Source organism: Scatophagus argus, chromosome 12, assembly GCF_020382885.2.
Source record: "Scatophagus argus isolate fScaArg1 chromosome 12, fScaArg1.pri, whole genome shotgun sequence".
In the NCBI taxonomy this organism is placed as follows: Eukaryota; Metazoa; Chordata; class Actinopteri; family Scatophagidae; genus Scatophagus; species Scatophagus argus.
Window position 1 is genome coordinate 13,644,608 of NC_058504.1, and position 24,217 is coordinate 13,668,824.

At 40.1% G+C, this 24,217-nt stretch overlaps 1 protein-coding gene across 2 annotated transcripts; it reads left to right on the forward strand.

Annotated features, from left to right (window-relative positions):
• Positions 1 to 3,783: 3,783 nt before the first annotated feature.
• slc34a1b (solute carrier family 34 member 1b) lies at positions 3,784 to 18,129 on the forward strand. 2 transcript variants are annotated; one of them, XM_046405873.1, is made up of 13 exons: positions 3,784 to 3,922; positions 5,090 to 5,163; positions 5,248 to 5,424; positions 5,845 to 6,000; positions 6,277 to 6,420; positions 8,880 to 8,991; positions 9,484 to 9,679; positions 10,950 to 11,045; positions 11,209 to 11,275; positions 11,431 to 11,598; positions 11,778 to 11,894; positions 16,306 to 16,430; positions 17,474 to 18,129. In XM_046405873.1, exons 2-13 carry the CDS (start codon positions 5,103 to 5,105, stop codon positions 18,074 to 18,076), a joined length of 2,022 nt encoding a protein of 673 aa, XP_046261829.1. In that variant the 5' UTR covers positions 3,784 to 3,922; positions 5,090 to 5,102; the 3' UTR covers positions 18,077 to 18,129. The 2 variants fall into 2 exon arrangements, with proteins under 2 accessions (XP_046261829.1, XP_046261828.1); XM_046405872.1 differs by lacking the exon at positions 3,784 to 3,922 and having other exon boundaries at positions 4,963 to 5,163.
• The last annotated feature ends 6,088 nt before the right edge of the window (positions 18,130 to 24,217 follow it).

Below are 24,217 nucleotides of genomic sequence, written 5' to 3' on the forward strand. Positions count from 1 at the left end.
GAAGCAGTGCTATCAACCAAAGCCATGTTCATGGTTGGTTTTGGTGATGATTTCTGTCAAAAAAATCACCCGGCAAAACATCCAAAACAGTGGAGTAGCAGCAGCAGTGGGTCCCTGAATCAGAGTCGCCATCTAGTGAAAAGAGGCCATAACTGCAGATTTGTGAGCTCATCATCTGTTTTTTTTTTCATTACTCCCAAAATCAATCAGTTGGCCAATCTCTCATTGACTGAAGCTCATCACGTTCCCTCAGTGCAGATCTATCAGGGACAAGCTCAGCTTTTCATTCATTTTTAAATGGAAATAAAAATGAACACAGGCAGGGACTTTATATCAGCACTCCCACTGTGAGAAGCATTTTTTGTAAAATGGCCTGCATGTAAACACTGCTGTTGCAGCAAGTCTGTGAAGTTTCTCTTTTTCTTTCTCATCTCTCTGTAGTTGTGCAGCTGCAGTATACAAGAGGACATCATTGAATCCTGAACATCCATCAGCACTGAACTTCTCCTGAGAAAACTCAGTCAAGAACAAGTCAGCCATGGACCAGAAAACTAATGAGGTGTGTGAAGGCCTGATAATATGTAAAAATAGTGTCACGATACATGGTCTAAATTGTAGTATCATTTTTCAGTTTTGAAATGCCCATAGCCAGACTTCAAATAGAATAAGAATTTCTCACTTTTCTCCATTAAAACACAATATTGCATTAAACATAGGCCTTTTTTGGCACAAACTCCTCATCAGTTGGATTGATGACCCCACCCAAGGAAAAGCCACCTGAAGTCACCTAATGTCGGCACTCTATTGGTGTGTTGAAATAGTGTGCGTCTGGTAGACAGGGACAGTATCCTACTTCAGTCTGTAGACAGAAGTAGGAGGACATGAAATACTGCATTCTCTATGAGTTGCCTGAAAAGTAATTTGCAGGCACCTTCAAGCTACTCATGTTTTTAATATATAATCATATTTAATTGTGACCATGTCTAATATGATCCTCCCTGTCTCTCTGTCTGTCTCTAAAGTGTCCCACCACCACCTCTCCTCAGAAGCACATGAAGAACAGGTCCAAGTCCACAGAGGAGATGCAGCAGACAAAGAAGGTGAGCAGCAGCAGTGTGACATTCACACCTCCTAATGTTTCGAATCCCCGTACTTAACAAACTCATCAGCTCTAATGTGACTGCCTTGTCTTACATTACAGGCCTTTTCCTCACAAAAATCACTCCCAGGCAGACCAGAGCTGGATAAAGTGAAGGTGAGCACTGGACATGAGTTCATGTATTTCAAAACAAAGTGATTGTATTCTTAAATGTAGCTTTTTCTTCCTTTATGCTTTTCTTTTATTATTATTAAAATAGTATGATTATTTTTCTATCACCCTTGTCCATCTTTCTGTTTTTCAGGAGAGTCCTGATGGCTCTGACATGCCCATATCTTCCACAGAGGAACTAAAGTGATAAACAGGAGGACCAATAGGAAACCAGAGTGGCCATCAAGCTACGACATCATCATAAACACGCAGAAAGATGTACATATGTTCATAGAAAACGATTAGGATGATAGTGAATTACATTATAAAAGCTGCGAAACAAACCCACAAAAAAAAAAAAAGAATTTATGACTGGTTGAAGGAAACAGTATAAAAAAAATGGTAAATGGAACACACACAAACTCACGCACGCCGAAACAATCGCATGTAAACAAAAAGATACCCGTGATGAAGCTGTTTCATTGTACTGTGAGTGCTGTATACAAACTGAATGTGTACTGACAATAAAGTCATGCTGTTGAGCGAGTCTGCCGTTATTTTGCTACCGTTCGCATCTAACATTCGACAAGTGATAAAGTGCAATATCTCGATGCAGTTACAAAAAAACTAAAAGTTTGAACAGGTTGAAACAAATTTTCTAAAACTGCTAACTTACATCTGCTGCAATGTGTGCATTAACATATGACTGTACTGACAAGAAGAACAGCAGCCATTTTGACACAGGTAGGCAGTTAAAGTATATTCAGCTAACAACAAATTCCCGCTAAACCTTAATTATTAGAGAAATTAGAGTAGAATTAAATACAACTTCATGACCACTTCAACGTTCATTGCCCAGCAGAGTAGGAAATCACCAAAGTACAAAAGTAGCACAAAGACATTACATTAATATCCAGAATAAACATAATAACAGAATAGTCAGAACCACAACACACTAATGTGAAATGTAAAATATTTTAAAGAAGGCATAAAACATAAAAAAAAGAAACTATAGCAGAATTGCAGTTGGAATATAGGACTCGGTTATTTTAAATGATTTCCCTATTAAATGTCAAAAAGTAGGAAAAACAATTCCGTTATAATCACCCGGAGTCCAAATGCCAGTTTGTTTTATCTGACCAAAACCACACAGATGACCAAACAAAAGTGGACATCTTAAGTTAAGGTGTCCTGGCATCGGCATACTTAGGCAAACAAAAGCTCAAACATTTGAATGATAATTGTATTCCTGCTTGCGTGGATGTTCGTGTATCACCTGTATCACGCCGTATCACGCCGTATGTCCAGAGACAATTAACTGACATGATGTTCCACTGATTCCCTTCGCTCGGATAACAGAAAACTGGGAGCTCTCGCATAACATCATATGGTATGTGCAGTGTAAGATTAACGGGATAACACAGCCTACTGAGGGGCAGAAGAGGGCACACAGCGTGCACCTGCAGCTCATTGATTGGCAGGTGTTTTGAGCAGCAGGATCACGACCTGGTGGCCTGTGTGGTTTATCTGCATGCTGAGCGGCGGTGGTGACCTCCCCATGGCTGCACATCCCGAGCGCAGATTAACAACATCATAGAGGCTTTTTTCTTTTTCTAAGAGCTCTGGAACCACGCCAGAGAATTAGGTGTGTGTGTGTGTATAAGTGGTGACGTGTGTGTCCATATGTGCATGTACGTCTCAATTCCTCTTTTCCACTGCTTAATTCAAATCTCAAGGATCCCCCCCCCCCCCCCACCACCACCACTGATGGATGGGCACCAGCCCAACAACACAACAACAGGGCTGTTATCTCTGTCTGGCTCCTGACTCTCAAAACAGTTTGGAGAGTAACAACTCATTTGAGGGGGTTATTAAGTTCTGCTCCTCTGAGTTCATGGATGCGAGTCTAGGGTCAGCAGGTTTGGCAGATTTGGTTGAGAGCACTGCTGATAGGACAGAACCGTAGCTGGACTAATTATTAACAATTACCCTTTACCCAGCCCATCACGGTCTTCTCCCATGACTCTGCCTGTGTGTAGTGGGGTGTACAAAAAGTATGCACACGTGTGTGTCCAGAGGATCTCAGAAAACCTCCCTTCTAGTTCAATTCCAGTCACAACACGCTTGATCTTGAGTCCTGGCAAAGTACCCAAGTACCTGAACGTTCTGCACAAGTCGAGCAGATTGCGCCGTACGTGTCTGAAATACTTCCCCTGACTTATCTCATGGAGGACACGATCATGTGATCCCCTGGCTTTAATCTGTGTCAGGCTGCAGGTGCTACCCGAGAATATGAGCGAACTTCATGGTTTTCTCCCAACATTGAAACCACTAGATGTCAGATTTCTCCTGCTCTTACGCTTGAGACTGAGACAAGCTCAAACAACACATTAATCACAACCGACAGGCCTGTTCGTCTTGGAATCTTTATCTGGCCCCAAATCAGGTGAAAAATAACTGGTTGAGCAAACACCATTCATCACCTGATTAAGTTATGGCTTTGTGTTATTGATTAACAGTGAGGTCTCAGTTGGTGAAGCAAGTTAATCGACAAGACATGAGGTGCTCCTCTGGACACCTACGGACCAAGAAGCTTATTTAAAGATGATTTGCAATTCGCTTTGATGCTTTCCTTTCCAGGGGGTGTGCACAACACAGACTGTTTCGAGCAAGGTAAGATTCTTCACTGCATGGGTCAATATCAAATGTTTAGCTTATGTAACATTTCCATACTATTGCCATGTGCTGAAAACAACACTGCAGCTTCATGTTATTATTTGAAATGAATGTCCTAATTTATTGTAAATTGATCTCTGACCTCTCATCTAAAAGCTGTTGGACACACAGTTCATACATTCTTTAGAAAATGAAAGCAAGTCAGCTGTCACTCACTGACATTTAGTTATTAGACATTTCATTTGTCATTTCATTTGTCTACTTGAGGTAAAAAGCAGTTAGAAAAGTTCTGGAGAAGCACATACGGCATCAGAAATATACATGTGAGTCATAGTAACTTCAGAGGCAAACTCACAAATAGCACAGAGAGAGTGGCAGACCGGCAAACAGATGAGCGTGGGGCAGAAAGATTAGGGGATAACATTCAGTGCACACACACACACACACACACACACCAAAAAACAAAATAACATCACAAATGCGTTCAGAGTTTATTCAGCTGCAATCTATGGAACTTACTTCATATAAGTCTACATACAGAATGATGTTCATGTGCCAACAGGGACTCTCTGCACATCACAACCTGCAGGAGGATGCCACAGAGAATGAGAACGATGCCGTGACTGTAATTACTGTAATTACTGAACTCACTTCCATCCACTTTGCTTTTAAGAGACACATTGGCACTCCCTCCTCCTCTGGAGTCTCCAAAATACGGCAAAGTGGCAGACATGAAAAAGGGAAAAACGGTCTCTTTAAAATGAGAGCGGTGAAAATCTTTGAAGGCAGTTGCTGCTCTATAGACAGTGGAGAGTCCCTCTAAGAGCTAACTTGCAGCTGCAGGAAATGGAGGACAAGACAAGTTACATGCATGCTGATGTTTCCTTTTTGATTCTGACGAGGTGTCCATTTGTTTTGTTGTGCGTTTTGACCTTGAATCAAGGACAGATGACAATTAGAAACAATGTGAGCCGCTTTTGTTCTTTTCTAATTACCGTACTTACTCTAATTACTTACTTAATGGATGGGCCCGTGTATGGACATTTTGGTCGCTTTTGGTTTCTTTTTTTACTGCTGCAGGTGGCTGATAAACACATTCACTCTCACATTACCTCCACAACGGTGTTGTACTGTGATTATAATTGCCTCCATGTCTCCACACAGCATTCAAACCACCATGTCCTCTCGATCGATAACTATAGTGTCCTCTGGACAGAGCACAGGGCTCAGCTACAGTGGTAACTTATTATTTTTAGTTTCCATTGTTCCGTTTTTTTTTTGGTCTTTACAATGGTTCAAACTTATCTTACTTCTGTTTTCAGGGTTGATGATGCACAGCATTCAGCTCTCCTCACAGCCCAAAGTTCTGCTGGAGGAAGACAGGGAGTCTGGCATCGGCTCCACCCTTGACCTCAGCAGCAGCTCTGAGGGCTACAACCACCATACCAATCATCCCTTCAATACATCTCCACTCAGGGAAGCAGATAGGCTCCCTGAAGGTAAAGGCACAAGGGTGACAGAATCACACATTCATGTCCTGGGTTGGCAGCAGGTCTGACCTCTTTGAAAAGGCAAATAACAACAGCAGAAGCTGCACCACATGCTCATTAGATAAGTGCATATTTGAAATACACACTGGCCCTGTGGGATCATGCAGTCTGGGCAACAAAGGCAAAGTCCTGCTGCCACTCAGCAGTGTCTGGCTGCATATAGGTGATGTAGTATATCAGATTGCTTTTCTCTCTACATGTGAGATTGTTTCCTGAGGCAATCCTGTCATCCACAATACAGAAATCACAGGAATAAGAAAAACAAGTGCAATGTAGTGTGCAGAAACAGACCACATGTTTGTGTTATGTGTGATACATTTTTTGAAACACTATGAGGCTAACCATCTTCCTGGTTGTTGCTTTGAACAGGTAGCTCTCAACAAAATGCATCAGCACTTCAGCAGAGTACGAGCAAGATAAAGCAGTTCCTTATAAACATGTCCAAGATCCCACTCCTCTTCATCCTACTCTTCTTCTTTGTTTGCTCCTTGGACACTCTGAGTTCCGCCTTCCAGTTAGCAGGGGGTAAGTGCTATTACCCTCACTGCCCCCTCAGCGGGTTGATAGTGACTCAGCCAGTTGATGTTTGACAAATAAGTGCGTCACTGCAGAACAGTTCACACTGTCCTACTGGGGCAGTGCTGTATAATTTACTGCATAGCTTCATCTGCTGACCTTTCTGGATTTGGGGAAAACAAGCACTTTGAATCTTGTTTAACACTCCTCTTGGCAACCCTGTCATGTCTGAGACTAGTAGTTTGTGTGTGTGTGTGTGTGTATGTGGGCGGCATATGTAACCAGGTAAAGTGGCAGGGGACATTTTCCAGGACAATGCGGTGCTGTCTAACCCCGTGGCAGGGCTGGTGGTGGGGATCTTGGTGACTGTGCTGGTCCAGAGCTCATCCACCTCCACCTCCATCGTCGTCAGTCTGGTGGCCTCTGGATGTGAGTAGGCGCATAAAAGTGTGTGCAAGTGTGTGAGTGCCACACACTCTAGTCTGACCTCATTTAGCCTGAGATTTACTGTATGTTCTGTGTGTTTCCAGGTGTATTGTATACACTGCATGCTGGTGCATCTCTCCAGGCTATTATGTGGCATACAAAAATAAAAAAAGTAAACAGAAAAGCAGTTAACATACAGATAACAAAAAACAGGAAGCTTCTACGATGCATGTGTGGCAGCAAATTGAGCTAATTAATCTGCAGTTCACAGTTATAATCTCTGTTTTCTGGCATGCAGCCCAGTATTGTGTTCCCATAATTTACTAAGGCTACAGTAAATTGTGCTACTTGCTTAGCTACTGCTTAGCATAAAGGACCAAACTGGTGAATACAGCCTATGTTAAATGCATCACTGTAAGCAGATGAGGGAGTATCAAGACAGAGGAAGATTTAACTCTAATACAGTAAACATACACACACAAGCAAAAGAGGATGTTTTGTCCATTTCTTAATCCTACACATAACCTTCTTACCCTGTTCTCAACCCAATACCCATTCATTTATACTAGAGACAAAATGTTAGGTTGTAATTGCATATTGATTATCATTATCCATCCATCCATCCATTTTCTATACCGCTTATCCGTCAGGGTCGTGGGGGAGCTGGAGCCTATCCCAGCTGACTACGGGCGAGAGGCGGGGTTCACCCTGGACTGGTCACCAGTCAATTGCAGGGCCAACACACAAAGACAGACAACCACACACTCTCACACTCACACCTAGGGGCAATGTAGAGAAGCCAATTAAAATAATGTGCATGTTTTTGGTATTGTGGGAGGAAGCCGGAGTACCCGGAGAAAACCCACGCAGGCACAGGGAGAACATGCAAACTCCACATGGAAGGGCCCAGACCGGGATTCGAACCTGGAACGACAGTGCTAACCACTGCACCACCGTGCCGCCCTGATTATTATTATAAAAAGGCTAAATTATTTCCTGAAACAGCTGGGCCCTGTAAATTTTGACAAATAGCATATCAAAGAGGATTAAATAACGCATTTGCTGAGCTGAACAGCTGTGGATTAATACACATTTGGTGATATTATATATATTTCAAGTAGCCAAAACAATTCATATGGGACTGACTCAAAATAAACTACAATGCCTGTGTTCTGCCTGATGAGGGCAGTATGTTGGTTAATGCAAAATTTTAATGGTTTTTGGATAACAACGGCTTTCTACGCACATACTAAGCTATATCAGGCTTGAGCTACACAGAAAATTTCTTATCGGTTTTGTCTTTCCATTGAATGTTTTTGACATTAAGAAAAATATAAAATTAGCATTAGCATCATCCCTTCAGTTTCATTAAAATGACTTAATTATTAAGGTTTGCATGATTTTATCTTTCTTTTATGTAGAGCTGAATCGATTGCCTAGAAGCCTTGAAGCTTCTACTGTTGTCATGGTAATCAAAGTCCAAAATAAGTATTCAAATGTTGTTTTTTTTATTTTTGAGGAGGAAGCATGCATTGCGACAGCTATACTGAAAAAGAGGCAAAAGACTGATAAGAGGGAGAAATGGAGCTCCAGGCACTTGAACATTATGCGAGTGCATAGAACATTATTTGCAAGAGGAAAAGAATCCCTGCGAGGGAGTACTGCTGCTCTTTGTGCACAAATGTGGTCCTGCAAGCACAGGACAATGACTCAGCCCTTGTTGCTTACTTGTCAAGATGAGTTTTGAGATTTTGGAGCATGGGAGGGAATACACCTTGGGTGATGCCTCCCCTCCTGTCCTCGTCTCTCATTAGAGTCATAATTATAATGTTAGCAAAGTACAAATAAATCATGAGTGCAATTTTGAAGCAATGATTTACTTATATTATATTTACTTTGCAATTTAAATTTTGTCACTGAACCTTTGAGACCCCAAAAAATGTAATTTGGGCTGCATGTATTACTACACACTAACTGACTGACATGAAATTGGCATTTTAAGACTGTAGTGCTGTGGCGGCCATTTATTTAAAAAAAAACAAAACAAAACAAGTCATGAGATCATTACCACCCAACTGTTAGGTTCCAGGATTCAATGTCACCCATTTTCATCTATTAGTGATGAAAGAAAATTATATCAATGTGCTTCTAAATCCTTCCTGTAGGTGAGCAAGAGAAAGATAGTAGTTAATTATCAAAAAGAAAAAGGAGATGCAGAGGCACGGAAGCGTGTCTGTTTGAGTGTGAGTATGCATGCACGTGTCCTCTAGATCCATATCGTCAGACATAAAGACCCTAGCAGAGTGTAAATGCTAAGTATGCCTCCAATTAGCTGATAATACAATCACCTTTCATCTCCATTAAAACAGAAAATGCAGAAGTTCATGTGTAGCATCATCATCATGTGTGTGATGCATGAATTTCATGAAGAATGTATCGCTCTGTGTGGTCTCATCTCTCAGTGCTTGAAGTGAGGTTGGCTGTTCCAGTCATCATGGGGACCAATATTGGGACTTCAGTCACGAACACCATAGTGGCCATGATGCAAGCAGCAGAGAGGGCCGAGTTTCAACGGTGAGTGAAGAAAGGTGGCTGGAGGATAAGTGTAGGGGAAGCTGAAGAGCAGGGGAGAAGAAATTGAAATGGAAAAGTGAAGAGGATAAGTGGAGGAAAGAAGGACAAAAGTGCAGGGTGGGGGCAGAAGAGGGTGAAGAGAGAGCATTGGCAGCTGTTCACGACCTCTTTGCTTCAGCACTCTTTTCAGTGCAATTTCTGTAACAGGGACAATAATGGCATCAATCCACATTGATCCCACACCACTAACCCTTTGGCATGAATGATATGGTACTGAACAGATGGCATGTTACTTAATCTGTGTCTGGTAAAATAAACACAATTTATTAATCCACTATAATATACTCACACTGGGTCAACTAAAATGCTCCTAACATCACACACATCCCAAAAAGTTGAGCCATGAAAAGCAGATTAACAAGCAATCATTTTAAGTAGTTGATCATGCTGATGGCTTTAGTTCACATAGAAAATATTTCTGTCCCACTGCAGGGCCTTTGCTGGGGCAACGATCCACGACTGCTTCAACTGGCTGTCGGTGCTGGTTCTGATGCCGCTGGAGGTTTTTAGTGGCCTCATGACCCGGCTGTCGCATCTGCTGGTCACCAGCTTCAGGCTTCAACCTGGGGAAGAAGCACCTGAACTGCTCAAGGTCATCACAGAGCCAATCACCAAGCTCATCATACAGGTGAAACTATCAGCCAAGCACCAGCTCGTAACTGACTGTTGGCCAAACTCCTAACAACTGTTCAATCATAGCTTAGCAACTGTAGCTAAAGTCTGTCAGCCTTTGGATTTCTGTAAACACAATTACAAAAGTGTAAGGAAAATGTTGTGTCCACTGGCTCCAATGTTAGCTGCAATCATTAGCATGTCTGGATAACTAGCCTACAGCCTTTGCAGTAGTAACCAAGTGTTACTTTGCAGGGCGTGAATCTGCACATCACAAAACTGAAATTAGTTTGTGGGCTATGGATTAAGTTATAAAAAGCAACTAGCACATCCACCGTGTAGTTTTCCAAATGTGCTAGATGCTACAGAGGCTATCATTAACCTGATCTTTACTGATCTTTATTGGGGAAGTTTACACTCCAGGCACCCCAGTGATGCTACACAAGATAGTTTTAACACCCTAACCCAAACTATGAGGGGTGGATGTAAAAAAAAACAAACAAAAAAAAATCCTAAAAACCCCAAACAAAAACAAAAAACAACTGAAAACTAATAGTGATCAATTAAATATATTAAACCTACTTTATAAATAAAGTATCATTTAATTTAAATTTAATAGGAATTAAATACAGCTTTTAGAAGATAAAACAAAAAAAAAGCCCAAATTTCTCTGATGGGAGCATGATGTGTGATTAACAAGTAGGTAACAGACAGGTCTCTCATCTACAACCAAATGCTTCAGTAAAAATGGTGGTGAACTGAACTGCAATGTGCTTAAAGCTTTCCCAGTTGAAATGTCCACAGTCATCTTAAATTATGCAATGATGCTTTATCTTTAAACTTAATGTGTTTAATCGATGAGCAACGGTTTTATGTTAAAAGTTATATTGTATTTAATTCCCATGATACTATATTTCATATTTTAACAGCAAATATATTTAATTGATGACTATTGGTTTTGAATACATTTTTATGACATCCACCCCTTACAGATTAACTATCTCTCCATTAAATTACAATATGAGACCCACGCTGTTTGTGTAGGTCCTCTACACAGTTTATATTTAAGACCACTCCAAGATTTTCATTTTTAAATAGCCAGGGTTAGCTTAATTAGCAAGCTAAGACCCACTGTTTTAAATATTGCTATGAATTCTTTGTGGAAAACGTATTATTATTAACAGCAGACAGCAGCTTGTTGAAGGATCAAAGGTTTACGATTTCCTTGCTCTTCTTTAAATCACTGAACTTAAAAGCGGAAAAAATGTTTCTCCTTTCACCCTCAGCTAGATGAGTGTGTGATCACAGGCATTGCCATGGGAAATGAGGACATGAAGAACAGGAGCCTGGTGAAACAATGGTGCCAGACTGACCTTGTTATGGTAATGGCTCCACTGCTGTCTTCTGCACATGCAGACAATGTGTCACACACTGGCGCCAAACAGAGCCTGTCAATGATGCCAGTGACAACTGTGTTGCTAAATTGTGTTTCATCACAGTTGCTTCTTTCCTTCTTTCTGTCTTTCTTTCTTTCTTTTTCTACAGGCCACTGACAATGTGAGCACTGAAAACTGTGGTCCGAGTCATGATTTGTCCCTGTCGTCGCTGAAGTGTAAGTTCAAAGTCAATCATATCTTCAAGCAAACTACTTTTACAATGAGGACACATTTTACGACATGTATTTCTAGCACGCATTTGTTTAAGTATTGTTTAAAATGCAATGAAACGTGATGCTTCCTCTTCATTGTTGGTCCTGTCACTGTGCAGGTCGGCATTTGTTTGTGTCTACTCAGCTGTCAGACCTCACGGTGGGCCTGATTCTCCTGGCAGGCTCCATGGCTGTCCTCTGCACCTGTCTGCTGCTTCTAGTCAAGCTGCTCAACTCTCTTCTTAAAGGCCAAGTAGCAAAGGTCATCCATAAGGTCATCAACACAGGTGGGCTTGCTGTTGAACTGCTGGAGTGTTAACACAGCAAATCAACATGTTGGATTGAATATGCAGGATGCAGTCTGCAAATGAGGAAACAAACCAAGAAAACAGAAGCTGCTTTGCATGCACATTGCATAAAAGAGGCTGAGTTCATTTTATTACCCATATCTTCTGTATCTCAACAGACCTGCCATATCCATTTGGGTGGCTGGCAGGATACGTGGCCATGGCTGTGGGAGCAGGGGTAACATTTGTGGTCCAGAGTAGCTCTGTTTTTACTTCAGCCATGACTCCCCTTGTAGGTGAGTGATCTATGCTTTTGCACCTGTGGAAACTATGAACCATTTTTCCACCAAAATTAATGAGTATCTGAGTTTTTTCTGCTAAAAGCAGTCGATTAACTCGCCGGAAAACAGGGAACAGTAGAAAGCAGCAAATTGTATACCTCCCTAGACTGCTTCCAGAAGATGTTAAAACTTGCTTTAAAAAGTCTTAATAATGTTCTGAATTAGACACACTTGTTTTTCTTTCCAGAGCTGGCGATAGACATAACTTAACAACGAGCCGTCACACTTCTAACTGCACATGTGCACCATTTCAATACTGAAGCGGAAGCCAGTGACAATGGCTCCCTTTTTCTTTAGTATATCTTTTACTTCAGTCTGTCTTTCAGACAGAGGGGGGGTGAATGAAAAACTGTGCACCAACATCCAAAGTGAAAAGAACTGAATTGAATTAAAACATTCACAATATAAAATCTGAATGTGAAAAAGGCTTATGTTAATAGGGCACAAAATAGACAATAAAATGTAAGTGAAGATGAAAACTTTTTAGCATCCAATATCCATCCATCCAGTTTTTATGCTGCTTATCCGTCAGGGGTGCAGGGCTGACCAGCACCCAATATGAAATGGTATAAATGAGACAAAGCATGAAAATCTATGTGCATGTGCATTATACATGTCGTGTCGTGTCGCCTTGAAGTAAATAAACACATTTTGTATTAGGAATTCTAATCATGATTAAGTACCTTATTAATGATTCTAACCTTTTTTCTTGGAGACTATGTGATTGTATTTTGAAGTACTGCATGCTTATAGCAGACTTGACAACAGATGTGGAGATAAGATTAAGATAAGATAGAGAAAAGGTTAGTTGCAAAGCCACAGTAGTGGCTAATATATAACTAAATGGCAAAATGATCAAATAAACAGATGCTTGAAAGGCAATATTAAATGTTTTTTGTTTTTAATGATCCATGACTCTTCTGCAACAGTTACTCTAACACAGTGGACCAGTGCTGCTGTAGATCTGCACTGTCGGCTTGGGTTTGGGTTGTGAATTAAATTGTGTTGTTGCCTTTGCACTTGAGCCTGTGACCCTGTTGAACAAGTGGCTGCTAAAGGCATACCTTATGAATACAGCAAAGGCTGAAAAATCTTCCTGCATAGCTTTCTTTTAGCCTACTGGATATACTGCATACCATCCCTCTTCCACCAGCCACCACAGTCTGAATCAGGCAGCTCATTTCCACACCCCCAGCCATTAATATTCTGAACAATACCCATTTAACCTTGTGCACTGTCACTGCCTCTGTCTGAGTCTGAACCCTGTGGCAGCAACACTTTGTCTTTACAGTGTAACAGATATGTGAGAAATGTTAAACAACTATTTGATCCATATGTCCACTGCTTGATTCTCTCTGTAGAATACTGTAAATTAGACAGCTAATCATAGCAACCTGCAGGCTGGGTCAGATTACTTCGCAATGTGAAATGTCAGTTAGTGAATGCAAATTACATGGTAGTTTTTGTATTTACTAACATAATGCATAGAAATAAAAAAGAATGTAATCTTAATATTTTCGGATTACCTCAAAATCAAACGTTGAAAATATTGCACCTTACACTGAAAAAAATGGAACCAGCCAAAATGTCCCACAATTGTTTTTTCTTTAATCATCTTAGAACAGTGTTAGTCTAAATACAATGCATTTTCAGTTGTTTACAATTCAAATTAAACTGACATAGACTAAGGTGATTATAGTTACTTACATAATTTGTTACTACCCTGATGTATAATTAGTTATTTTTCTTTTGTTCAAATTCTACTCATTCATTATACATTGTAGTTAATCATTGGATTCTTCTTTGAGTTTCTGAAGTAGTACAGTACAGTAAAAGGATATTTGTGTGACTAATGCCAGGGTCAAACTCACAGACATGCTGCACTACTTTTCTAACTGTTAGGCCTACACCAGAAAAGACAAAAGAAAAGGTGGAACTCTTAAAGCTCTCTCACAGGGGGCAGCCAAGCTAATTGTGGCTCTGGCACTATTTGTATTTGTATTTATTATTATTATTCATACATTTTGTGCCAAATTCTCCCCTTTCCATGCAAACCAGTCAGAGGAGTGATATTTCTCATTAGTATGTGATACAAACCAGAATGTCTTTGCCCTTCCTCTCAAACCATGGCAAAACGAGTTGAAGCTGAAAACCAGCAGCACTGAAAAATACGCCAGGTGATTATCAGTGGGTACAGGTGATACACAAATCTTCCTCCTCTGGGAATGATCTAGAGTGGCAGTATCAGCTTTTTGGCGTTATTATCCACAACTACCAGACAGATTTAGAAAATAAATTGTACAGACATTCATGGTCCCAAGAGGATGATTTATGATGACTGTGTAACTTTTCCTCCAGTGTCACCATGAGGTTGATAGCTTTGGTTGGATGGATTGCCGTTAACTTTGCTGCAGTTTTCTTGAAATGTGTCGACAACTTTTGAATGGGTTGCCAGTATATTTGGTGCACAGATCCATGTCAGCTTCCCAGTAGTTATAATGACTCTGGCAATCCTCTGACTTGTCCTCTAGTGCCATCATCAGGTCAAATTTTCACTTTGTCCAATATTTTAGACGTACTTTGGACTATAATTTTAGGGGAAAAAAACATCAGATGAGCCTTGAAAGCTTTCACTGACTTTCACTCACAGGTGATCAAGAGAATCAGCTTTCCTTAAGTCGGACAGACAGTGTGAAGTGTGAAGTGGGTGTTCTGTTCAGTGTGGTTAGTTTCATTCAGTTTGTGTTGGGGTGAAAAAGTGCTGTTTATAACCCAAGGAGATCTCAGCGTCTGAATTTTCCAGTCAGAAGTCTGGACCCATGTGCACTTCCTCCTCATCCCGACCCTGCAGTTATGACTTTGGTTCACATCTTATTGTGCTGAGTATGGGGTCTTATTCTTGAGTGGGCTAACACTGCACAGTCATGTTACTTTCTTAGATTCTGGTTTGAAATCACAGCTTCTGCAAATACGTACTTATATATCTTACATATATTTATGTGATTGTTTCATTTGTAAGTTGCTAAAACGTGGCTGAGAGACTGACTCTCAGCAACACTACATGCCTTTTACTGTCAGTCAAACCGAGAAGAATTACCACTGTAATCTAGCAGCTCGTAAACTCAACTATTGTTTCCAAGGCCACTATTTTTTGCACCAAGTTATAAATTCTATCCACACAACCTCTAAAAAGACATTTACTGCTACAGTAATAAATTGTTAGCCTTATGCTGAGCAAGTGGTTCCCAATTGCTCTAGTCATGTATAGATGAATAATTAAAATGAGTGTGTTCTCATCCTAGGGAGAGAACAACTCAAATTTCCGTTTTGGCTAATAGCTCATTTGCTTGCTAGACAGGGCCAAATAAGGACATAAACCTGCTTATTTTCACTGATCGAGTCCTGTGAAGTTTGTAAGAACATGTTGCGTAACCAGCAATGTATGCCACTGGCTAAATGAAGCATGTAAAATCAGTGATGACTGAGTCATCAGCCTGCTACACAGTGATAAATGTGAGATGGGAATAATTTCTCATTTTAAACAGGAGTAATTAACTAGCTTGAAAAAAAAGAACCCTAAAAGGAAAGAGACTATACACATGCCAGATGATTTCCAATCCACAGATATACTTAATTAAGCATTTATGTACATTTAAGCATGACTATGTTACCATGTAATTGTAACCTTTTGCAAATAAATAGAAAACAACATATAGAGAACAGCCATTTTCACTAAGTTTCAATACTTTTGACTGCCTAGACGGCAGAGCAGCATTGCCCTACTTTAGCAGTCAGTTGCTGTCAAGCAGCCACTCGTTTGTCATTCGTCATCTTATCTGGCAAAGGTTTATTCCAGCCCTTATGATTCCAAAGTTGCTTTTTCAAATATTTGGCTTCTGTTCATCTTAAACACCATGTGCACATGATTTGGTATTTTGTGTATTTATCTAGGATTTAATTTGAGTCAAACTGTTTCAATATTTTAAATATTTATTTTTAAACCTATTGGAGAATGGATTTTGTGACTCTAAGTAAGTTTCTCAGAACATTTATTTAACTGCTGGGCTTTTATATTGCTTCTAATTCTTGTCAAAGCAATGATTTCAGATTTTCAGACCAATCCCAGATTTCTGCATAGATAAATTAAGTGGGATAAAACCTGCAATTTAGCATTGCTGACACTTGTCTTCACTGTATCTTTTATATCAAGAGCTGATGATTGCAAGGCACTTCAAACAAAAGTGGTGTCAAGTGCATTAACCCGTTTCTAAGAATGTAGCTTACACTGTAAATATTTCAACAAGATGATGACAGAAGATGTAACATTTGCTTGTTCACTGCCTTTACTTTTGCGTTTCCTCCTCAGGTATTGGTGTGATCAGTCTGGAGCGGGCCTATCCTCTCACCCTCGGGTCCAACATTGGCACCACTGCCACAGCCCTGCTGGCAGCTCTGGCCAGCCCTGGGAACAAGCTAGCAGCAGCCATACAAGTAAGCCATTGTTGTGTTAGATACAACAGCTACTTTACAGTAAAATGAGAAAAAGTGAAGGCTACATCTAAATATTATGAGGAATTATTCATTTTCATGAATATGTTTTACACTGATATGCATTTCAGAGAGAAGGGCGAACACAAATGTGAGACAGCAATAATGGAGTCCACCGACACAAACAAAAACATGGGCCTTACAATGAATTATCTGCAGATTGTCGATTATAAAAATGTTCGAGTGTATATTTATGATCGAGTATTTATGCATAAATGTGTGCACTCAAGCTTTGAGGGCAACAAAGTGGATGTCCCAGGAAAAGAAATCATTTTTGTTGATGTTCTCTAGGACACGGATGCATGGAAATTCGAACCATATCATGTTACTGGATTATGTTTACTGTATACAACAAATGTTACATGATGACAGAACGTGGTCGTGTAGACTCTTTTGGAGGATGTAAATAACAACACACAATAGCTTATATGTAATTCAAAGCTTGTTATTAAGTTTGTTGTCAGCCTTTAAGAAAAAAACAGACACCAAAAGGGAGACATTTATATTATTTCATGATAGCGGAATTTGAACTAATTTGAAGAAATACAGTGTTGGTATTAGTTTGGATGGAAACCTCATTTCAGCACAGCTTGTAAAATCCCATGTAAAGCAGTAACATTGATTTTCTGTCACGGGAAGAGCATGCAGTCACATGGAGCCAGACAGCAGCCAGCTACACAAAAAGCACAGACTTTGAACAATCACCAGCATCAGCTCTCCTGCTAAAGTCTCCTTCTCATCTGACTCACAAACATGAATACACGTCTTGTCTTGCTCATTAAGTTGTTGGACGAACAACCATCCCCCGGGGAAAATCAAGCTGCTGACATCAGTTAGATAGCTAATTAGCTGTTTGGCTGCATCACATTAAACAGCATTTAAACATACCTGTAAATGTCAGTGAAAAATCACAGTGCACCTTTTCACAATTCTGTTTTTTTAGTAAATCTTTATCTAATATCTCTTTATCTTCATTTTGTATGTAGATTGCTCTGTGCCACCTCTTCTTCAACATCTTTGGCATTCTGCTGTGGTATCCTCTTCCCTTCATGCGTCTGCCGATAAGGATGGCTCGTGTCCTGGGTGAGCGAACTGCCAAGTATCGTTGGTTTGCAGTCTTGTATCTTCTCCTGTGCTTCTTGCTCCTGCCCTCGCTGGTGTTGGGTCTCTCGCTGGCAGGCTGGCAGGTGATGGCTGGTGTTGGGGCTCCTTTCATGGGTGTGACTATCTTTATAGTCATGGTAAATGTGATGCAGGCTCACAGTCCCAGGCACCTGCCCTCAAAACTCCAGACCTGGGACTTCTTGCCCCAATGGATGCGCTCTCTCAAACCACTTGATCGCTTGATCACCAAGGCAACTGTCTGCTGCAGCATCACATGTGAGGCAGAGCAGAGAGAAGAAGAAGAAGAAGAAGAGGACCGCATCTCGACACAGACGGCCTCTGTTAACCCAAAGAAGGAGTCCACGCAGAAGAAGGCACAGCTGGCCTATGACAACCCAGCCCTGGACTACCTGGATGAGAGTAGACCAGGTGTGCGGGTTCTTAAATTAAAAGGGTTAGAGAGATGCAACAGCACTCCATTGTAGTCAAACTGTCAAACTATTTTGTACTCTCTTTTGTCAATACTGACAAAAGCAATTTCAAATGATATGATCAAAAGCTCCAAAACAGCTGCTAAAGATTTTAAAATTCTTCTTCTTCTTTTCTTTTTGTCAGTTGTTGTTCTCAAGGTCAAAAATGAATTTAATGAACACGTAACACAAAAAACAGCACATAAAATGAGTCATGATTCTCTAACTGTGTTAAAGGTACCCTGTGGAGTGACCACTCATGGTGCTATGGAGCAGTTTTTTCGGAGGCATAATTGGCAGTTGGTTTCTAACAAACACAGAATATGACGAAACCATTTAATTAGCTAATGACATTTTTTTTCCCCACAAATGTATTTCACAAACCAGTTTCAGAACATCTTTTGCAAAGGCCAATAATTAATAATCATACTTATTTACTTAGTGAACGACCAGTCACGTACATAATGCCAGATTCAGATACACAAACACAAAAACCTTATCTGTTAAGTAAGCCCCTGTGGCGAAATATAAAATCATTACTTCCCATGACTTGCTCCAGAGAGATGACAGACTATATGTCTCAGAGCAATCATAGCTAAGATAAGATGGAAAATTCTAGCTTAAAGTCTTTCATGACACATGTGACATCACCAGCAAAGAGGTGCATGGAGCCAACCTCTGGGACCAAGAACGTATGGACTGTATGTTACTGGCTGTCTGGTTTTTGGAAAAACAGAAGAAACAATAGAAGTGATGTTCCCTCTGTTTCACAGTTCCACGTAGCAACACCAACAACATCATTCCTATTTGCTTTGCCATGTTTACAGTTGCACAAAAGAGCACCCAGCACTCCTGTTTGCATTGCATAATCTCAGATGCAGCGTTGGTTGTCACCACAATGACACGTTATATGGGATAAAATAATCAGTTGTCGAAAATCACCACCGTTTTCCTTTGTTATGCTCTAGGTCTGTCAAGTTTGGCTGTTATTTGGCTGTTATCTTGTAGTCTGAACCCATCTTTAAAAAGGTTTATGTCAGAGTGAATATAAACTAGCGCTCAAATTTCACAAGATTCAACAGTCCTGTTCAAAGGTCTTCCATTTTCTCTTTTCTGTTAGTGTCAAGAACAGATAATAACGCAAAGAAAAGAAAAGGAAACCATCGCTGTTGTCAGTCAAGAGTCTATTGATAAAACAATCCCATTACCAAGTTGGCAAATGTTTGATCATTATGTTAAAATACCATGTACTCACTTGTTATATAAGTCTAAGTGGGCGACTGAATACATGCAGACACTACAAAAGATTCAAAGAATCATCACATTAGCTTCTTGATATTATCTACAAAGGAGCGTATGAATGTGTTGTGTGTGTGTGCTGTAGTGTGTGTGTGTGTGTATGCCTTGCTAAGTGGGAGACTATGCACACTTGAGAGGTGCTGCTGAATGTGTGAATATGTGCTGTGTTTTCTCTGCTGTACTGAAACAATTGATAATGCGTTGAAGAAATGCCGACTGTGATGTCTGTTGATTTAATGAGACATGGACGTTTTCACTTGTTAAGGTGATGGAGGGAATGACCCTTTGACAAAACAGTGGATGAAAGTCCACATGAAATAAACAGCTACTCTGTTAGTCTTGATGGCAGGATTACAGATTAAGATATTAAGATTATTATATATAATAATCTATTAAGATGTATTATGAATATGCAGTATATTTACAGAATTGTACGAATGCTTTCAACCCCCAAGCTCTCAGAATTTGCTCACAAAGCATTTTGCTTTGCCTCAGAGGTGCTGATGCAACAATAATCTGTCAATAGCAATTTCTTCCTGTGCTAGATGTTGTCAGAATATACACTATATAGACAAAAGCACTGGGACATCTTAGTATTACACCGCATTCTAAATCCATGGGCATTAATGACGAATTTGTCCCCCCTTTGCAGTTTTAACAGTTTCCAGTCCTCTGGGAAGGCTTTCCACTGGATTTTAGAGTGTTTATGTAGTAGTGTATGTTTTTGCCCATTCATGCGATAGAGCATTCGTGAGGTCAGGCACTTGGGTTTGTACGAAAAGGTGTTTGATGGGGTTGAGGTCAGGACTCTGTGCCGGCCAGTCAAGTTATTATACATCAAATTCAGTCAATCATGTCTTTATGGACGTTGCTTTGTGCACTGGGGCACAGTCATGCCGGAAGTGAAAAGTTGAAGGCATGGCATTGTCCCAAATGTCTGAAACATTAACATTTCCCTTCATTATAGGTAAGGGGCCAAGCCCAACCTCTGAAAAACAACCCTTTACCTTTGTCTATACAGTGCATGTAGTTATAAGTATAATAAATATAACTATGAAATCATTTTTTAACAAAAATCTGCAACTGTGTTACAAGTAGTAGGTGTTAATTATGTCCACAAAAATTATGCCACATGTGAAAATTACTTGGTTCTTGCTGGTGTCCATTGTTAAGTGGGCACTATGTTGGCCTGTTGGGACAGTACATTAACCCAAACCTGCAGCACCAGGTGCTCTAAGGTACTCTTAGCTTAGCTTTCCCTGTTTTCCATGAATCCAGTTTGCGACTAAAGACATGTAAAATCCATGTAATGCACATTTTTTTTTTAATGCGTTTGGATATCTTCTTCTCATACCTCAGGTAGGGCTGTGCATAATGGGCCCGTGATGATGCATTTGAATGAGATCCTTTGTTTTCAGTGCAGTAATCTCATATGATGACAGATGATAGATCCACATGCCTACACATACCACTCCAAGATCAGACCTCAATGGCCATGGCAGGGCGAGGGAAAATTTAATTAAGCGCGGTGGAGTGAAATGTCTACAACCTCTTTGTGCTTTAAGGGAGCATTAGGAAAGGTGTGGCAGGCACATATGGAAAGAAAGCTTGTTAAACAGTAATAGAGGTGAAGACTGAAGCATTTCTCAGTGCAGTCCAGGTCGCCTCTCATTAGAACAACAACTGGAGATAATGTTAAATATTAGACGATGTTCAGAATTTAAAATGAACCCACAGCAGGGCATAATTATCACTGAAGTCTTTCTTTGGCATTTTTTAAAGTTTATTTTGGGTGCATTATCATAAGACCTCCTCTATTTTTGGACAGCATACTTTTCATGCAAAATAATTAAAAATGTTAACCTGGCATGATATACATATATACAAATTCCTAGTAATGTGAAACCTCTTCACTTGCAATAAAAACGATTCTGATATACAGTGCCTAGAAAAAGTACTCACCCCGTTGGATTCCCTTTAAATGTCAAATTGAAAACAGATTTTTACAAAGTAATGTCAACTTAAACAAAATACACAATGTAAAATAAGTAATTGCATAAATATTCACTCCCTTTAAAGTGACTGATCTAGTTCAGCAGATGTCCAGCCAACTGGTGCTAGTAGTCACAGCTAGTGAGATGGAGAACAGTGAATGTGTCTCAAGTCATTGTAGTATAAAGACACCTGAACAAAAAAAATCCAAGTCACAGAACATACCCTGGATTTCAGTTAAATCCATCATTAAGCAATGGTAGGAGTATGGCCATTGTCTAAATCTGCCTAAAACAGGCTCACAAGCTGCAAGAAGGAGACTAGTAAGGGAGGCTACCAAGATACCCATGACTACTAAGGAGTTAAAGGCTTTAGCAGCTGAGATGGGAGAGACTCTGCATACAACAACTGTTGCCTAGGGTCTTTACCTATTAAAGCTTTATGGGAGAAAACCACTGTTGAAGAGAGCTCATATTAAATCTTGATTAGAGTTCACCCAAAGGCATGTGGGATACTTCAGGGTCAATCAGAAGAAGGTTCTTTGGTCTGATGAGACCAAAGTGGAGCTTTTTGGTCATCAGACTAACAGTGCACATCACCACAAACACACCATCCTCACCGTGAAGCATGTTGGTGGCAGCAACATGCTGTGGGGATGCTTCTCAGCCGAAGGCCCTGGAAGGCTTGTAAAAGTAACGGGTAAAATATAGGGAAATCCTTATAAGACAATGAAGGAACCCAACCAGAGAAGAGAGAGTTTTTAGTTCTAGTTTTTGCTTTTACACTAGGTATTGATATCTGTGATGCCATTCCATAATTACTTTCTTCACAGCACAAACACATTTGCATTGAATACAATGAGAGAAAGACAGACACAGAGAGAGAGAGAGAGAGATGGAAGAGATGGAAAACAGATGGAGTTTTGGGGGCCAAACAAGCTCTTTTCCTGCAGGGCAAGGTGGGTGGTTGATTTGAAATATGCACAGTGATGCTTTCCGTGTTCCTGCTTGCGTGCAGGCTGCTAGTGAAGGTTGTTTATACAGCGTGTTAGGTATTACTGAATGCCAGCTAATGCTCATATGTAATTTATTCTTGTTTATGCAGGAAGTGAAACAACATTATCATCCCTTTTACTGCCATTTCTGGCCATTATTTTGGTGCAGCATCATGTTAATGCCTACATTTTCTCAAATGTTTGGATAAAAAAGTTTGTCATTAGGATGAAACATTATAGAGTTATATCCACACCAAGTGAACAATTCAACTGTGTATGCGCAGTGGGGATTGTGTTGACCTCTGGGCCATATGCAATTTTAGCTGTGTTGGGAAATAATTCAAACTCCTGGTAGACAATAAGTCTTGCATAATGTGTTGTTACATTCCATTAATTTCACTATTTGCTTGGTCAGGGTCAGGCATTGCAGCAAAAACCAGGGAGTGACATTTTATGTATATTTGGGAACAGCCATAATAAAACACAGAACACTTTTTTTTTTATTATATCTGGATAATGTGGAACAACGAAAAGCAGAATTATAGAAATCAGAATAATGCAAGTATTTCAAAAGTACACAAGAACGCAGAAGTTAATGAGAACTTTGATGCGCAAGGAATCTGAATCAATAGATTAGGTTCACATTTTAAAACGCAGCTTGTAACCCTGCATTCTTGGTCGACATGTCATGCAGAATGTAAATAGAAGAGAACATAAATGGAGGGACTGGAGGGAAAGGTACTAGAAAAAAAAAAATATTACGCCAGTAGCCAACCAAAAGTACACCATCAACAAGATGTGTTTAATCATTCGTTTGAAGAATAACAACAGCCATGTGTGCAAGGCTTGACAATAGCTTGTAGTTTCCTGCTTGTTGTGGGGAAGCTTTAGTAGGGAATTTGCCGTAACACCAAGGCTACAGGGAGGAAAATAAAGAGGAAGAGTGAGCAGATCTGTGCAGAATACGGGAACGAAAGAGGAGGAGATGGTTAAGTGGGTTTTATCGGAAAGCTGGAAGAGGGACAGTTCCTGAATGTGGTCTTTTTCTATCCCTCGGGCTTCTGGTGGACTTGTGACAACAACACACACACACATCCACTTTTTTTCTTTTTCGAAAATTCTAATTTGTGTTTATCTTTTTGTGTTCACTGCATGTGGCATTTCTCATTTTACTTTTTGCATGTGTAATCAAGCTTTTCACTTCATACTTCGCACATGCACAGTACCAGTAAAAATATGATTTGATTTTTTTACACTTGTGATTCACTTAAAAATCAAATGTAGGAGCAGTAGATATTGTAGATAATGTCAAAATGTCAGTGCTATTTTGAATATTCCCTGACTTTGCCCAAATCCCCACAGTTAATACAATAAGAAAAGACACGTGTGAGACAAAACAACCACTGTACATCACATTATCTACTGATATTCCATCTGAGATGAGACGGTGTTTTCATGGCAAATTCAAGATGTGCCATGAACTTAACGACTTGGTGCACACTGGTCACAAGAAAATTATTAACTCTCTACTATACAATGAAGAGGAACTCCCAAATACAACTTATAATTTGATCAGTGTTGACCATGATCAAGAATGACTGGAGAACAATGGACCACATTTAAGACTTGATAAACCTTTCTGGGACTTTAAACAAAATGTGATTTGTAAATAGATTGTTACCTGTTATGCCCAGGAAATGTTGTTATCAGTTTTGTCTTGTCCCTATGTTGTCTTGTGATTTCCTGCTTTATTTTGTCACTACTTCCTGTCTGTGTCTATTGTTGTCACCTTTGCTTTTTCCCTTTGTCTGTTTTCCCTCCTTTGGGATTACCTGTCTCCGCCCTGATTATTTCCACCTGTGCCGTTACCT

Excerpts from the sequence above, each read along its gene's own strand:
- slc34a1b (XM_046405872.1), top strand. The coding sequence starts at position 5,076 with ATGTCTCCACACAGCATTCAAACCACCATGTCCTCTCGATCGATAACT. Across the intron at positions 11,046-11,208 it reads GCCAGACTGACCTTGTTATG|GCCACTGACAATGTGAGCAC; the intron begins GTAATGGCTCCA and ends CTTTTTCTACAG. Across the intron at positions 11,276-11,430 it reads GTCCCTGTCGTCGCTGAAGT|GTCGGCATTTGTTTGTGTCT; the intron begins GTAAGTTCAAAG and ends GTCACTGTGCAG.